A 17,406-nucleotide genomic window follows, 5' to 3' on the forward strand; every position below is an offset into this window, starting at 1 on the left:
ATATCTATGATATACATACAACATTTATACATCAAACTATACTTTACTCACTTATATAGATATAAAGCGTTGCTGTGTCTGTGAGTCCACCAGAGTCTACCACCGTGACCGTGCACGTGACTGTCTCTGTTGTACTTGCTATAAAAATAAACAAGACGAGACAAAAAAAACCCTTAAAGTCAGATTATCTTTTAAACTGAAGAGAGATGTCAGTTCGTTTTGGCATTTCCGAACAAAAAACAAGCTTCGCAGTCTTGTTTTGTACCCGTACCACACTTCCTTTACTTTGCCACAGAGTTCGCTATCAAACTTAAGTATAACACCGAGTCGGATAGATAGTGTAATTGTAACATTCTCCCCTCCTTAATAAATATGTACTAAATATGTCTATAAATTTAAAACAAGTAGGAATAAAATCTTACATTTCAAAACAGCATATACATTGAAGCAAGCATTTCAGGTAGACGGCCTTAACAGATAAAACTGTCCCATACTGCCGCTAATGTTTTGAAACAACTAAGCTATTAGATTAAAAAAAACGGTACATCGTGATCTCCTTATAGTTCTCCAGAACATTATCTGTATTTACCTATACTATAATCGGACTGGAACGAAACTTGTCCCGTGGAGGAGTCCATATAAAACTTAGCTGTGTCAGCCCCGCAATTGATAGAGTACGTTTTTGTATCACCATTATCTTGATCTCTAACACCATATGAAGGAGTGCCTATAACATCGTTTGCCTAACAGATCAAAGAAAAGAAAAAAAAGTTCTCTTAACATACAATTACTTCAAAAATCTATAAATTTGGATTGCCGTCATGTTGTTTTGGACACTGTTGACGCTTTGAACAACACACGCAAAGAACGATAGATGTTGCACATAGATGACATCGGGCGAAATACTGATAACCAACAGAAATAACGTAGACCACAGTGTGAATACACAAAATCATTATGCAAAATTTAGTAGGCCTATACAATTCAACAAGTACACCATGTCTTCCTATTACAAGCTCATGTTTCTTCCGATTTGAAAACCTATAAATTATCAATTGTCTGTAAGCATATCAAATGTTTGAGATTTGTAGTTGGTCATTTTTTTTAAGATAATTTGGTTATTTCTGGTCATTGTACCAGATAAACCGGTTATGTGGATCAACTGCTGAGGTATGACCAGACAAAAAAGTGTTAAAACCGTCGTTAAAACAAAATCAAACCGAACGAATCTAGATTGAGCAAATGCATAATTTGGCATGAAAATAGCGATTATTATATTATCAAAGATTTTGTAGTCGACAAACTATAAGTAGGCAGTGAAAACCGTGGCGCCTCGTTTACGTTGATGACGTCAATTACTAACGATTGAGTATCCGATACACTGTTGTCGTTAACTTGAATAACGAACGTACGTAAACTACGTTGTTCCAGCAGTCGCAAGGGTCTCGTAATCTAGTATGGTACCAGACGTAGAAATGAGTCTATTTGAAGTTGAAACAAAACAAAAACCAAGTTAGAATCAAAAACAATTTACGTTCGTTATAGTGGAATGATAGATATGAAGATCACTGTATCAATTCAAATAAAAGTAATGATTTTGTATTATATAAATTCCAAATAAATATAAATCTATTACCATCAATAGAAAAATATGAAGATCCAGACGCAGGGGTTCATGTCATGGAATACGTCCATGTTTGTGCATCTTGGTCGGAGATAGAAACAGCAAATACCTTGGCAGATAATGGAGTATATTCTTGAACTGTGTATGCATTTGTAAACGAAAGATTGTTAATCAGTACTGGATCATTAATATCTAAAAATAAAACAACAAAAAACTCACACATTTCTTGAATGATGAAAACACAATTCAAGCTTTAAAAATGATGTTTGATGTTATATTAAAACTCAGTTTAAATATAAAAAGGTACAGTTAATAAAGTATAATGTGTTCTTATAATATATGTGTCGTTTAAGAAGCGTGTATTAATAATCCTGGCAACGGGTTATACTGGATTAGAGGTTTGTGAGAGTACTGATCAATGGAAGTAACCGCAAAAGGAGTTTGTTCTGATTGAAACTGTTAATTCATAAGCTATTGTTAGAAAAAAATATGGACAAAATTAATTTTTATGATTTCTTTTTTACTGAGGTAAACCATTTAAAACATCCTAGAACATGATACAATATGCAAGAAAGACATTTGGCATGTGTTTGCGTTTCAGGTCTGAATATCCGTCCTTCGTTACCGCCCAATGTGCGGGTACACTCGGGACGGATACTCCGATCCGTACCGCAACATATGACAGATATTATTATAATTCTTATTTAGTATACCCTTTTCATGTGGTAACTTTGTTCTACGTCTGCTTTTACAAAGAACGATATTTAAATTTGAGAACGTTATAAATATTTTAGTGTGTTCCGAGTATAATGACATACACATACGTTTATATTGTTATTGCATCGCTTGTTACTACGTAATGTAAAATAAACCCTAATGCTAGTTGGTGTTTTAATAAATATCAATATTACGGAGACTTTTGCTGTCCTGTTTGATCTAATAAATATTTAATTTTATGAAAAAAAAATGAAAAAAAATAAACACACACAAAAAAGCAACAACAACAAAACGTTAATGCGCACTCCTGTGTCTATCAGGTAAAATATGCTTTTGAAAAGTCCCATTGTTTGGTATGTGATGTTGGTTTTGTTGATATCTTCTTTGATACTGTATCATGTAACTGGAAAGTAAGTACAATTAAGAAAAAGCATGATAACAATTGAAGCTATATTTACGTATACAAATTACGTAAACATGTAACAGGGTCGTATTTTCGTATTTTTAAGATTTGGTGTAAGGGACAAAACTCTTGTTTACTGTTGAATTTCATAATTTTGCAAAGGGAGACAAATCGGCCGGTTATTATACAGCGTATGCAGTAGGTCAGCTTTTGGTAATAACGTCACCGATATACTAGAGAACGCTGTCTTTAAACAAATGTTAAAAGATATGACCCTAGATAAAACGAATACAGCCGTTAGCAGACGACATCGGATGAGCATAAATAACGATCACCGTTGGTCTGTAAGAGCTACTGGAGTTATTGGCCTGCTAATTATTGGTGTTGTTATGGGTTTGATGGTATTGAGTGACTAAACTAAGCTTAGTGGTTGTCAATGTTATTGTTTGTGCAAATGTTGTAAACGAATATCTCGCACGTCTAAAGATAAAAATTTTAAAATGTTGAACAAAAAACCGCAAACTTCAAGCCAATGCTAAAAAAGATGCAAACAGTATTTCTTAAAGATTTTAGTATTGAAATATAAAGGTCATATTGGCCGTCCTCATCGAAATCACCACGGTATTTTGAGACAGGATGAAAGTAATTTTTATATGCTACAGACAATTTTTCGCTGGTTAAAATTTGTCGCCGGTACTTGTTTGTTCGTTCTTTCTTCTTCCGCAATTACTGTTCTCTCAGTTACTGTTACTAATTTGATACTTGTTGTTCTCATCGCTATGATCTGAATGATATTCAAGTTTGTAATTCATTAAGTTAATATTTTATTGTATATTTTGTACATAATAAATTAACACAATCTAACATCATTATACAATGTACATACAGAAAAGATGGACCAAAGGTTATACCAAAATTATCTAGGGAGCTTCCTTTCTAGATTTTATTTGAAACTGTAAGCACAGAATAGTTTCGAAAATGTTGTTTTTTTCCATTTTCTTAGTTTCTTTCTTATCCCACGTTAAACGTTCAACGCACATAACTGCAAGCGAAAATACAAACAATAAATATCCTCTCCATTAACATGCACTGATCTAAAAAGCAATGCCTCATTTCGACGAATGAAGATCCCCAATCATGAAATTGTAAACAACGTAATTGCTCCGCGCCCACAGGCGCGGAGCTATTTGTGTTTACTATTTTTTTGTCCATGGGCCCGGATTTGATCAATTAATCCCTTCGATTTACAGCTAAAAATAAATCCGCATTCAAAAACTCCTTTCGATTTCTATATTGGTTTCCCCTTCGGTGATTCGCAGCATGTCATATTAATGAATAAGGTCCGGAAAGCAGTTCTGCTGTACATGAATTCGAAAGCTATAAATAGATATAAATGTTCTGATTTTTGACACTTAGGTTATTAATTTGTTATTTCCCTTTTTTAGTAGTACATGAAATTATAATTTGTTACATTTTGAATTACATTTACACACAGCATATCAAGTATACTATTAGTGATTGAATTTGTCAATATAATGAAGATTTCATGCATAAGACTTTAATAATTTTGCTTTTGATAATTATTCTTAGTTTACATTTATGAAATTAAATGTTTAATAATAACATGTTGATATATTGGTTGTTTTGAAATAATTAAACTTTAGTATATATTGGCATCATTGGTATTGCATACCACTGCGTGTGTGCTTCAAAATTAACTCTGTTAGGGTATGATTGGTGACATGTCCGGGTCCAATAACATGTCCGGGGCCCGTACTCGACAGCGAAAGCTGTATTTTGTGGCCTTACGAGCGGATGGACCCTCATTAAGCATAGGCTATAGATAGATAGATAGCATCATTGATAACAGAAACTCTGATCTGCAGTTTGAACAGGAATTGTTATGTTTTTTATGAATGGTTTTAAAGCGATTCAACAAAAAAGTATATTGATCTCCCAATAAATCAATTAACAATAGCTTTTATTTTATATATCACCAATGTCAAATAGCTTTTATATCTTTGACTCGCACGAACATGATGACATGATGATGTTAGTGAATTTCCTCATACCTGCCTAAAATTCAGGTAACAGTCTTCTATCATATTGATGAATACTGTATCAGCATGTAACGCGTGTATAACAAACAAAAAAACCTGAATTTGGTCTTTTTGAAATTCATCCGCTTTTTTTCATTCCAGAGTGTGTTCTACTTTCAGTATTGAAACCATTTTTTAAAATTTGACATGAAAAAATGCATGTAATATTACTATATTATTATATATGTCCCTTTTGTTACTATTTGTATATTTGTTACAATTATAAAAATAAAAAAACAGACGTTGATATTTTATCATCTTATGTTACTAACTACAGTAGTGACACAAACAGAACACAGTACAGTCATGTCACATAACATTTTCAAGTCTTGTAAGTCTTGTTTGTATTCAATAGAATTACTTTCCTTACCAGGGAGGCATCAGTGAAAGCATTTTTTATATTAAATATCTTTCCCCTCTTTTTAATTATGGGCAGTGCATAAGATAAGTATAATTATGCATAAAAAGGGTTTACAAAACATTTGGAAAAAATCTACAATAGTATTAAATCTGAAATAACATGACCAATGCGTAGGAATAATTTGGTATGGTATCTGTAATGAGCGCATTTTTTGCGCGGAGCTTCTCAATTGATGCATTGCAGCAACATTTGTACTTGTCACCAAGAAGATATTGCCTCTCAACTCGCATTATTTGGTGTTAGTGCTACCATTAATTTTACTAGCTTACCATTTTTACTTGTCACTGTCGAATAATTTAACTCTTTTGAATGTGATGAAAACATGTTCTCCATTTATTGGAAAGAAAGTGTAAATATTATAGTCAGGTTTCATCATTTCGGACACCCACTGCCCATAGCAACCATTTTGTCACATGCATTGGAACATGTCTTAGTTTGTGTCACAGGAAACTTCATACAGTCGTCAATGGTAATAAGACCGGTAATACCGACCAATTTTATAATCTGATAATTCATAGATGTCTGGCGAAGGCCGACCATCGTCTATATAATAAAGATCCCGAAAGCGCACAACTTGTTGGGCTAATGCACATTATGCCCCAGGTTGATTTTATATCCAAGTATTTTTTTTAATTTTGATGTCCATTATAGTTTTCATTGTTTCAGTTACGTATTGGCCAATTAAAAATGAACCATACTTTGCTTCTTTAGTTCTTTCGCATAAAGTACAGTTATAGTTATTTAGTATTTTGTATGAAAGACAAAACACTTACATGACAAATAATTTCACATTAAGCACCACTTCCATCAGATGATAAGTCTAAAAATGCTCTAAAATAGAGAAAAAAGGAACCCCTATAAAACGCACAGAACGGCGAAAATGCAAGCTACCTATCATTTACACAGGTGCTCGTCCAGTCTTGGTGCCCATATAAAAAAATTGAAATTAAAAAAATAACAAAAAAAAAAGCAACTATTCGCGGTTGAGCGAAAGAAAGAAAAAATGATTTTTTCCCTATATACCATTACTATGAAAAGGTCGCCTAGTCGCCGTAACGCTATGGAGCTTTACTAGGACACGCTGTGGAACAACCACCATGTCGAGTTCTGTAACAATACAAGCTATTTTGCTACTCTTTACACATCATGCATTTAGAAAATTGCGAACATTCTTCTTCTACCCTATATACAACCTTAAATAACTTACATTTAAACTCGGACACTCCAAAAATGTTTCAGAATTACATTTTAATCAGTTTCTAGAATAAATCTTAGTCTGGTCGAGTGAACTGTGTGTCATTCAAATCATTTTTTTTCTTCATTAGAAACGAATATTCTTGAAAACCGATTGAGCGAACGATCTGAAATTTTGTACATTAGTAATGAAACAAAGAAAATTGAAAAATGTGCGTTTATTCTGACGTTTTTTGTTTTACAGAAATCCATGTGGTTCATTTTTAATCAATAATAATAACAATAATATTAACGATTACAAAATCTTTATTTCAAGAAGTAACTTAAAAACAAAACAAAACAACAAATACAACCCCACCCCCAAAGAAAAAGCCACACACAGAGAAAAACACACGATAAGCGTTTTAAAAAATGATTTCATCTGGCCAGAGTCTTCCTTCATATGTAATGTTCAGCTAGGAACATAAACGTATGGATGAAATGATTTCTAAAATATCACATTGTATAGCAAGACCTTATTAGAAAAAAGTTTATAAAAATGCAATATTATAAGAAAATTGATAAACAATGTTTAGATCAACAAATGTCGACATCAAAGTTTTATTTGAAGTTATATCTGAATAATTATCCTCCTGCGTTGCCATCATTTACAGGACTGGAATTTCTTTGTTGTCTAAGATGCTTCCACATAGATTGCACGTGCTCTTTTGTCAACTTGAATCGAACTGGTTCATTCTTGTACGGTACGAGGTCTACATCTGTCTCACTCAGGTCTTCATCTGTTATAATGTGTGCTGAAATATAGAAACATATACTTGTATATGAAAGATGAGTTGTTTTATGTGAATGAAAATAATATCTCGCTTAGAAAATGATGATAAGTGAAGTATTAAATTGTTATATTCATACATAATATATTTTAAATATTCCACTTCTTCCCGCCCTATTCCAACCAAAGCAAATATGCACATTAAAAATTATAACATGCTCATTAAAGAATTTTTACCGAATTTGAAAAGGAGTCCATTTTTGTCATGATCGAGGAGTATAAGATTGAACATTTACATATGTACACACATACTTTTAGACTTCTTAGGAAAAAAGAGCAATGAAATTCATAGCTACGGGAAACAATATAATGTTATAATCTTAGAAACACATGACAATAAATTACATGCCACTTTTATCCTACACCCGTGCACCTATAGCGACTCCGTAAAGATTTTATTGTCTCTTCACTCATTCAATATCCTCTTCATGTATAAATTAGCTGCCAAGGTAGTAGGGTAGCAAATGTTATAAGATTATACGCAGTTATCTATACAAGAAAAGGAGGAGCGGGCAAAAAATCTGCCATCATTTAAATAAAAACCAAGTTTCTTACCGCCTATCCAGAACGAATTGGCTTTAGAAACGGGATTAGAAAATATCCTAAAGTAATTAAAGGAACTGCTGGTTTGCTTATACACACTGCAATTGTAATTGATGAAGTATTTCTTCTTGTCAACTTTAAGCCAGGCAGGTTCTCCTATTATGAAGAAAAGGAAATTTAGTTATACCATAATTATGATTACATGTATGATATGAAAATAACTTTTAACAACAAAAAGATTTCAGAATGAATAAAAAGCAATCATGTGTTTTTCAAAGATTTCATTACATTTTATAAAAAAGAAAAGGATTTGAACTGAAGAAATAAAAAATTGCAAAGCTTACCCGAAGTTTTGGACAGAGCAAGAGTGTTTACTTTTGCTTTAAAATTTATTATTGGCTTTGTAGTGCTTCTTGATGTCGTATATGTTTGCTGTGTTGTAGTCGAGACTGACATATTTTTCACACACAACACTTGATGAAATTCATTTGTACTTGTATGCTCCATATGGAAATTCAAGGGTCCTTCGTAGTAAATCACATTGCCTAGTTCGCTTGTATTAAGGCATAAAACACCTGAAATATTTATACTAACATTGTCATTTAATTAAAAGGAGCATAAGTACCAGGTAACCCTGAGAAAAAGAATCAAACTCTTAAGACAGCTGTATTAATCTAGGAAATATGCATGTTTATCTTCAGCATACAGCAAATTAATAAAGTTGGATTTAATAAATTGTTCGTGATGTCTACTCACATACCTGAATTTTTTATCCAAAAACTGAGTTTCATTTTTCCTCTGAGGCCTAGCTTGAGTGCCAACTGCGCCCAAAAGGAATCATTTTGTCTAACAGGGCTAATATCAATGTTCCAGTCTGATTCGCAGATTTCCTTTGCTCTACAATATGGATGTTGAAACGATGACAATACATACGATTTACTTTCCTCGGGTAAATCCACAAATTCTGTAAAATAGTAGAACATAATTATATTAGTAATCTTTCGTAGAATACAAAAAGATAAACTGTTGACAATTTATTTAAGCCAACGACTGTTTCCTTTATTGTTGTATTTAATTTTTATTGATAAAGTAAAACAAATACAACAAGGTGCTGCATCTTATTTGTAAAAATAGTGCAATGGTTTAAACAAGTTTATATTTTTAACTATAAGGAAAGCACTTGTAAACTGCCTTTTATTAGTTTTTATGATTTGTAGTAAGGAGTTTCTAGAAATAATAAAGTTAAAAAACTTAAACGTACTGCTGGTTAATATTTTTCCTGTATTGTAACTTGTCGGCTGGCACAATGTTGTGTTTGTTATCTCGCAGAGACTATACATCGTTGACGAGCATAGCACATTACCATTTACTTGAACATTGTTTCCGGTAAAGACTATAGTCCGGCACGTCGGGTGACCATAAAAGTCTGCAATTATCACATTTACTCTCACCAAGAGTATATTTTAAACAAATGTTAATAAAAAACTTTTGTTTCATGCATTTTTATTATTTCGAAACTTGAAGACATGATGCCAAAATAGAAAAACATATTTTTAAATAGATCTGAAAACAATAATTCAATATATAACAGTTCAAACATACTCATATTTATCCAGTATGGTTCTTGATCTACTGTGCTAAGATGGCATGCTGACAGTACTGATGTTATTGTTTGACTGTCACTGGTCCCAAAGTCTGATTGCCTCGAAACGCCATTTATTATTCCATTACAGTATGATTTCTGGTCAACAAAACTCATTTTGTTTTTACCAAAGTTATAACATTTGCCATTGCACATCTGCCAGTTTGAATATGTAAGACCTAATAAAAGATATACAATACATGTACTTAAAAAAAAGAAAATGGTGTACTTTGAAAGCATTTCTGTATATATGTATCAATATATCTGTAATGTTCAATATTTCAAGCAGAATTATATTTTATCCCAAACATTTCCCAATTTCAACTGTTGATCAATAACCAGTATAACAGTTACTCTTTTGAAATATAAAGTAAGCTTGACAATGAAATCATTAGCATAATGTCACATTAAACCAAACGTTTCCAAAATCATCACCAAGATGTCACAAAACATTTAAGGTAGGAACGTTTCTAAGTGAATAACCATAATTATTCTGTGAGCCTTCTCGTCTTTCGCAAGCGCCGCGGGACGAAAATACGAGAACCTATGTACTATTATAATTCCTGTTTGTGTGTCGTCTTTTCGGGCTGTCGCGTTGACTGTTTCATGTAAGCGACAACGCGCCATGCGGTTATACGATCAGTATTAAAATTATGAAATAAAGCAATTCATGACATTTTTAACAGTTTCTTAAATTTCAGTATTGTACAACTTTATGCAGGTTGTTACATATACACAACAATGAACAACCAATAAAATTACTTCATCTTATGAAAATTATAATAGTTTAAAATAATTACTATTTAACGTAAATATCAATGTAAAAGCAACTAATTCCTGGATCCCTGCTGACATATTTTATGTGCTTTCCTTGTTTTCTTCACACAACACAAATATATACATGTGCAATTTTTAACACTTTTTATACATGAATTGTTTGTAAAATCAGATTTTTGTTTCAGATACTCGGCATGAGAGAAGAAATGTTATTATTTTATACTGTAGAAACTTAACGTTAATCACCATGAAACGTTTATCTCTGTCATGAATTGTAAAGTTTTGAGTAAAATGCGTTAATGGAAAGCAATTTTATTTCGTAATCAAATTTGCGACTTTATTTGTTCTTGATTTAATGATGTTAATGTCTAAAAGGCATTTTACCGAACACCATTTTTATAATGAATAAATGTGTTAAATATTGACAATAGAATGGTGTCAAATTTGTTACACTTCCTTTAAGTATTATCACTAATAATAAATTAAATATTTTGCAAAATAAGATAAACAGTTATTTTATTAATTTGGAAAATGAATAATTAGTGTTCAGCATTTTGGGTTGGGGAAGAAAAAACACAACAATAAACGACATGATTGGTCCCAAAAGAAGGAACTCTTATAATAAAATCACATGACATTAACAATATAAACCGACACTGTATTATAAGATTTATTTTGCAATATCCTGTTATTATGTGGTCATATGTCGTTTACATTACGCTCCCTTATCACGCCACAATTTCTTTTGTAAGTCAATATTTGACATTTTGAAATTACGTTAGAAAATCTATTGGGTGTTTCCGTAAGTTTAAAATTAATTTTTTGATTTTGATTTTTTATTTTGAAAAAAAATTGTATCTTGCCAGCTTCATTTATAACATTATTTATATATATTATTGACAATAAATTAACCATGGACGAAAAAATACACCCCCTAAAAAACCATAAAAAAACAAACCCACCAAACCACACACACACAGACACACACACGCACACACACACGTGCACGCACGCAGAAACACACACGCACACACACACACACACACACGCACACGCGCACGCGCACACACACACACACACACACACACACACACAACCTTTGAAATACGATTCATCCTAAAAAAATAGATAATGGAGTCATGACGATTATTTACTGTTAAACCATTTTTCACTAGTTCTCAAAAGTTTTCTTTATTATAATTAATTTTATATATAAACCATCATACAAAAATGACCCCTTTCAATCTTTAAGTCTTAAAATAGAAAAAGATGGGTCAAAGACAGAAAAGGCCGGGTTACATTTGTGTACCAAATTATTATGAGGTATGGGGCCATCCATGTTTATGTTGTATACAAAATATCAAGAGGCTGTGATAAGTAGTTGCTGGGAAAACTGTTACAAAAACTTCCTTTCATTGGCAATTACTGCCGAAAATTTAAATTTAACAAAGTCAGTAAAGAGGATGAGCGACATACCTGAAATCGAATCCCAAAGTATGGGACCACGTGTTAATGCTAGTACCAAATAACAAGAGGCTGTGCTGAGTAGTTGCTGAGAAAACTGTTACGAAAACTTCCTACCATTGACCATAAATGTCGAAAATTTAACTAAGTCGAATACAGGAAGTAGATGAGCGACAGACCTGAAATCGAATACCACGTAAGGGACTACATGTTATGCCGAGTACCCAATATCAAGTGGTTGTGATAAGTAGTTGCTGAAAAAAACTGTTACGAAAACTTCCTACCATTGATTGACCAATAATGTCAAAAATTTAACTAAGTCAGAAAACAAGGACTGGTTTTTGTGTTGCAGAGAACAATAGATACCCCGCTAACGAAACTGTATATGAGATGATAATTATTAAAATAAATGTCTAAAAGAATATCGATGAAGTCCTGCGAGCAGTTAAAAGTGTAAATCTCGCATGTCTGTAAAATGTAAAAGCAGAAGTAATTTTATTATTTGATATTTCATTTAATAAACCTTGAGCATGTCTCAAGCATGTGACTGTGACAGAACAAAATATGTATTCTTGTAGATGTAAACAGGATGTCGAAACGAAATTTATGACATACCCGTCCCGCTTTTGCGACTCTGCTGAAACTGAATCGCATGACCGTGAATATATTTTGACGCGACGTCAATTGCGTTATACAAACATAGTGTAAAGACGCCCTAAATCTTAGCGTTACATTATCGACGCATCGTTGAAAAATGATTCTTTTTCAATTTAAACACTCATTATTTTAAGTATGTGATAAAAAGAATATTATTTTTGTGTAGGCTAATAACTTAATTTATTGAACTCCTTTTAAAAGAAAATATTATGTATAAGTTTATTCAACTCGTTCAATAAATTCAAAGAAATTTAAAAATCTACACTCAGTAATATACTCATATCTCTATATTTCATAAATAGAATAAACATATTTATCGTATAAAATGAAATATGAAAGAGTGCGAAAGTCTGGAGGATATAAATACCCACCTTTGAGAAGAAACAAAGACAATGTATAATGTAAACTTTATAGAGCGTTCAGTTCACGCCAATCAGGTTGACATTGTCGGTCTATGATATATTGTACAGCAGCTGATATAAGTAAGGCTGTAATGATACACATCCAAAGGGCTAGTGAGAATTGCATCAAAACCAATCTAAAGCATTTAGTTTACTTTTTATCTGGTGGTCTCATAAATATTTTCCGTCATTATTGGGCACGATGAAATTCAACTTCAGGATAAGTATATTGGAAGCGTGTGAATGGGCAAGGAAATGGCAAATGATCTTTAACACAAAGGAATGTAAGACTAATGACAGTTTATGGAAGATAGATGTAGAGATAAAACAGAACAGTTGTATTTCTAAGCAAGCTACAATGTAGTATATAACTCACAGCAAGAATTTAATCTAAGAAACTTTGACCTTTAAACTATGTGCATTAGAAGTGTAAACTGGTGAGTTTTGAGTCAACCAATAACCAATCCGAACCTTTGTTGTGTCGCAGGTAAAATAAATAAACAAAGTTATCCGATTTTATACGAATACACTAATTTTCAGTACTTGCGAACAAACGATCGAAAATAATTTAGGCATAATTTTTATCTGACAAATGGATCAGTATAACTTTTAAATAAATTACCTGATTTTATCTTCAATTTGTAAATTTTTAAAGATAATGAACCGAGACGCAATTTTTATTTAGTTGCTGGAAGTAAAGCAAATTAATTTAGGTATATTAGCATCCATTTATAATAATATTAATATGTTGTGAAATGACATGTTTATTCGATAAATACTATTGTATATATTAGGTACCTTTAACTGTACTTTTAATAACAACTTCCGGTGCATTTGTCCCTGTTACAGTGTCCTTTGAAAACGACTGAGTTAGTTGTGTACTTGTGGTTGTCGGAGCTTGAGAACTTGTTGGTGAAAATAGAGTTTGTTGTTCAGAGGAGATTGTCGGAGATTGAATGCTCGTCGATGATGAATAAAGTTTTGGCGCAGTCCGGGTTTTTGATTTAGTGCTGCCATATGTTTGCTGTGTACTTAATCGTGTTTGAGCTGTCATGCCTTGTTTATCACTCATACAAAGTACACTATACTGATTCTGTGCACTTTTATTGGCTGCTATGTGCACATAAGGTCCAGAGTATTGCATAACAGTTCCCTCCTCATTTCCATTCGGGCACGAAACACCTTGAAAAACAATAATTATGATGCATTTAACGTACGTTCCAGATACAGTTAAATACGTGATGATTGGATCTAGAAAATATAGTATGGCTCGTATAAGAAATGCAGTTTATTCGAAAAAAAAAACCTTAAAAAAACAACAACAAAAAACAAAACAACACGGCCTTCCATTTTTGTATTTAAATTCCTTTACTCAAATAATTACCTGAACTGTGTAACCAAAATTCGACTTTCATCCGTCCCGTTATGCCAAGCTCTGTGCCCAAAAGTCCCATATAAGTGTAGTTTCCGCCAGGATATATTTGACTGTGCCATTTTTCACAAATATATTTAGCATAGCAATAAGTGTATTGGGAAGCAGATAGCATATAATAAAGACCTCGTCCGGCAATTTGTACCCAATCTGAAAATAATGTATCAAAATGGTAGGCATTCATAATGTCTCTTGATGTTAAGGATTAATTACAAAACAAAATTTGTCTTTGTAACTAATCGCAAATGATTTACATAAAATACAATACAAATGATTTACATAAAATACAATATTACAGCACATTGAAATGATACCAATGTACCAATGTAGAAACAAATTTGTTAAATAAATGTTATAACATTTAAATAAACTTTTCTTCTTCATTTACGACTGAAACAATATAGGCTCATAGAAGAGTAACATAAAAATATACTTTTTTATAATAATCTAATAATATCCTCACCATGTTTAAGCTCGTGACTAGTGTTCGATGCCCTGCAGAATGATTTCTCATTTTCGCAAATCGGATACCTCTTTGACGTACATTGTTCATTCTGGTTCAGTAAAACTGCATCCCCATCGAATGTCATTGTTCGGCAGAGTGGACCTGTGTTATGTAGCAAATTAAAGTAAAGCCATTATTCAGCTCCTTGATAATGCAATATTCAATAGTGAACAGAATGATATGTTATAAATAATTAAAATATGTGTCAAGATATGCCAATATATGTAAAGAAAATTTGGAATTTCAATGCTTGTGCGATAACCTCAATTAAGAAATAATATCGGCTTGAGCGGTGTTAATCGGCTTTTTACACCGGTTTTGGGTTTTGATGCGTAGGAATTGACCACGAAGGCCCTAGGCCTGAGTGGTTATTTCTTTCGCATCAAAACGACAAAACCGGTGTAAAATAGCCGGTAAATACCGCTCAAACCAATATTATTTCGATTCCAAGAAGATAAAATAAGGAAGATCACTAACGTTTTTTTTTTCAAGCGGAATTTCGTATAACGCTGTTATATTTCGAACCTTACTGTTACTAAGATATAGAAATACTTAAACAAAAGAAATAATAAGAAAAACGTGTTTTTTATTGAGTTTTCATCAGTGTTTGATAAATCAGTCTTGTATGTTTGAATTTACGTAATTCTAACGCGTTTATGAATGAGTTGTGAATGACATCATTATGCTGCTTACGGATTGGCGCCGTTTTGTCAAAATATTTATTAAGTGATATGGATCAAATCTGTGGCGTTAGTGCATGTGAGATAATATTTCAGTATCGTATGAAAAGAAAACATTATAAGAACTGAAAATATTACTAAAATGTTTTTTATTGTTGCTTAAAAAGGCTTTGTAAACTACATAATCGAGGGAGAAAACATAACAGTTGCATATACAAGTAGTCCCTAACCAGTTTTTATTAGCAGTATAACATCGTTTTTTCTTCTTTGTCTATAGTGACAATATTATCTGGTGTGTAAGAATGATGGTCATGGTGTTGATTCTAACAGCGACGACGACGACGCTGACGCCGGCAAGAACGATGATGATGATGACTTTGTCGACGACGATAATGATTTGATGATAAGAACGCCGATGACGACAATGATGATGATGCTTATGATGATGATGGTGACTATAATGATGATGTGTTAAAAACATAACAAAATCTACTCTTACTTTCTTTATTTATCCAATACGGTTCTTTGTCAGTTTTAACTATTCGGCATGGTTGGAAAAATGTTGCGATAGACTGTGCCGTTTTTGATCCTAAATCTACAGGTGAGCTTCCAGACATGGAATTACAAACCCCCCCCAGACTGTCAAAAGATACGTTGTTTTTACCAAAGAAGAAGCATTTGTCATTACATGGCTGCCAACCTGAACTCGATCCGCATTCTGAATAACAAAATGACAGTAATAAACCAATAAATTGTGTCACCACAGAGTATTAAAGTATATGACGTCAAATGAATAATTCTAACACTATCGGATTTTTTTTCTATATAAACAAAGAAGGCCCGAAGCGTGCATTATTCTTCAACAATGCACTCGCCGTTCTTATTACCTCCCTGTGTATTTTCACATTGAGGGCGCCATTTTGTTTAAAAAATCTGATAAATAAAAACTTTTTTGTCGAATTTTGTTGTGAAAGCTATCTAGAATGAAAGAAAATGGCTTAACTAAGAAAATGAATCTGAACACCAATATCTTTAATTCAGTCGTTAACGCTGTACAGACGTTTAAAGTGTTGTTTACGTGACGTCACAATGTAGCGCCAAACAGCACGTGCACAACAATCAAATCAAGAACGCTATTTTAATGTCGCAAACGAGTTAAGTTTTACACTTATTTCACTTAAATTGAATAATTTGTATTTCGCTTGAAAAATTATAGAGTAACATAAAATAAACAAACAAAGATTTATCAACGTTTTCAAAATTCGCTATTCTCAAAATGTTTCTACACACGGTAGATTTAATGACAGTTTTTTTTCAACCCACTGGAACAGCCTTTAAAGAACGTTTCTATTGGAAACTCTGAGGCGAAAACAAATTTATCCACCAAACATAAAGTCCAGCTTTATAATTATAATTATATTTTTTCTTGACGTGTTAGAATGGAAATAGATATCTATTCTTCATGCATTGTTGTATAATAATGCACGTTTTTCGTTCAAATGCTTTGTAATTAATCACTCAGGCCTATCGGCCTTCGTGATTATATTACTACGCATTTGAACTCAAACCGTGCATTATTCTACAACAATGCACTCAGAATTGATATCTATTTCCTAAATAACCCATGAATGTAATTCAAAGCAAAGCATTTAGTTCCCAATGTATCTGCAAATTAGGTTGAAAATTGGTTCGGGAATTAAAAAAAATCAAGCTTGACCTCTTTTATTTTGATATGCATTTTTTCTATGTACAATGTACCTATGATGACTAACTTAAAAAAAAAACAGAAAAAAAAAAGAAAATGTAATAGAAGATAAAAATAGAAACAAATAAGTAGATAAATAAAATATAATCCATTACTTAAGTGTTAATTGCGAAAAACGTTTGACTAACATATGCCAAGTAAAGAAAACATTTCTTCAGGATACAATGACTGTAATGTACAATGTCACAATAAATTTTATAAAGTCATGTGATTAATAGATGGTTAATTGAAGGAAAATCAATATTTTATAGAG

The 17,406-nt window shown here is 32.3% G+C and overlaps 1 protein-coding gene across 1 annotated transcript; it reads right to left on the bottom strand.

The window, feature by feature from the left end:
* Positions 1-6,824: 6,824 nt before the first annotated feature.
* Positions 6,825-13,915, bottom strand: LOC132717485 (uncharacterized). Its single transcript, XM_060700970.1, has 6 exons — positions 13,570-13,915; positions 9,433-9,651; positions 8,591-8,794; positions 8,175-8,405; positions 7,843-7,986; positions 6,825-7,252 (listed from the first exon to the last, which is right to left on the bottom strand). Exons 1-6 carry the CDS (start codon positions 13,913-13,915, stop codon positions 7,083-7,085), a joined length of 1,314 nt encoding a protein of 437 aa, XP_060556953.1. The 3' UTR covers positions 6,825-7,082.
* Between the last annotated feature and the right edge of the window lie 3,491 nt (positions 13,916-17,406).

The sequence above is a fragment of the Ruditapes philippinarum genome, unplaced genomic scaffold (assembly GCF_026571515.1).
Source record: "Ruditapes philippinarum isolate M1 unplaced genomic scaffold, ASM2657151v2 ctg11318_1_1_1_1, whole genome shotgun sequence".
NCBI classification, from domain to species: Eukaryota; Metazoa; Mollusca; class Bivalvia; order Venerida; family Veneridae; genus Ruditapes; species Ruditapes philippinarum.

Excerpts from the sequence above, each read along its gene's own strand:
- LOC132717485 (XM_060700970.1), bottom strand. The coding sequence starts at position 13,915 with ATGCAATACTCTGGACCTTATGTGCACATAGCAGCCAATAAAAGTGCA. Across the intron at positions 8,406-8,590 it reads TTTTTGGATAAAAAATTCAG|GTGTTTTATGCCTTAATACA; the intron begins GTATGTGAGTAG and ends TAAATATTTCAG. Across the intron at positions 7,987-8,174 it reads TGCTCTGTCCAAAACTTCGG|GAGAACCTGCCTGGCTTAAA; the intron begins GTAAGCTTTGCA and ends TCTTCATAATAG.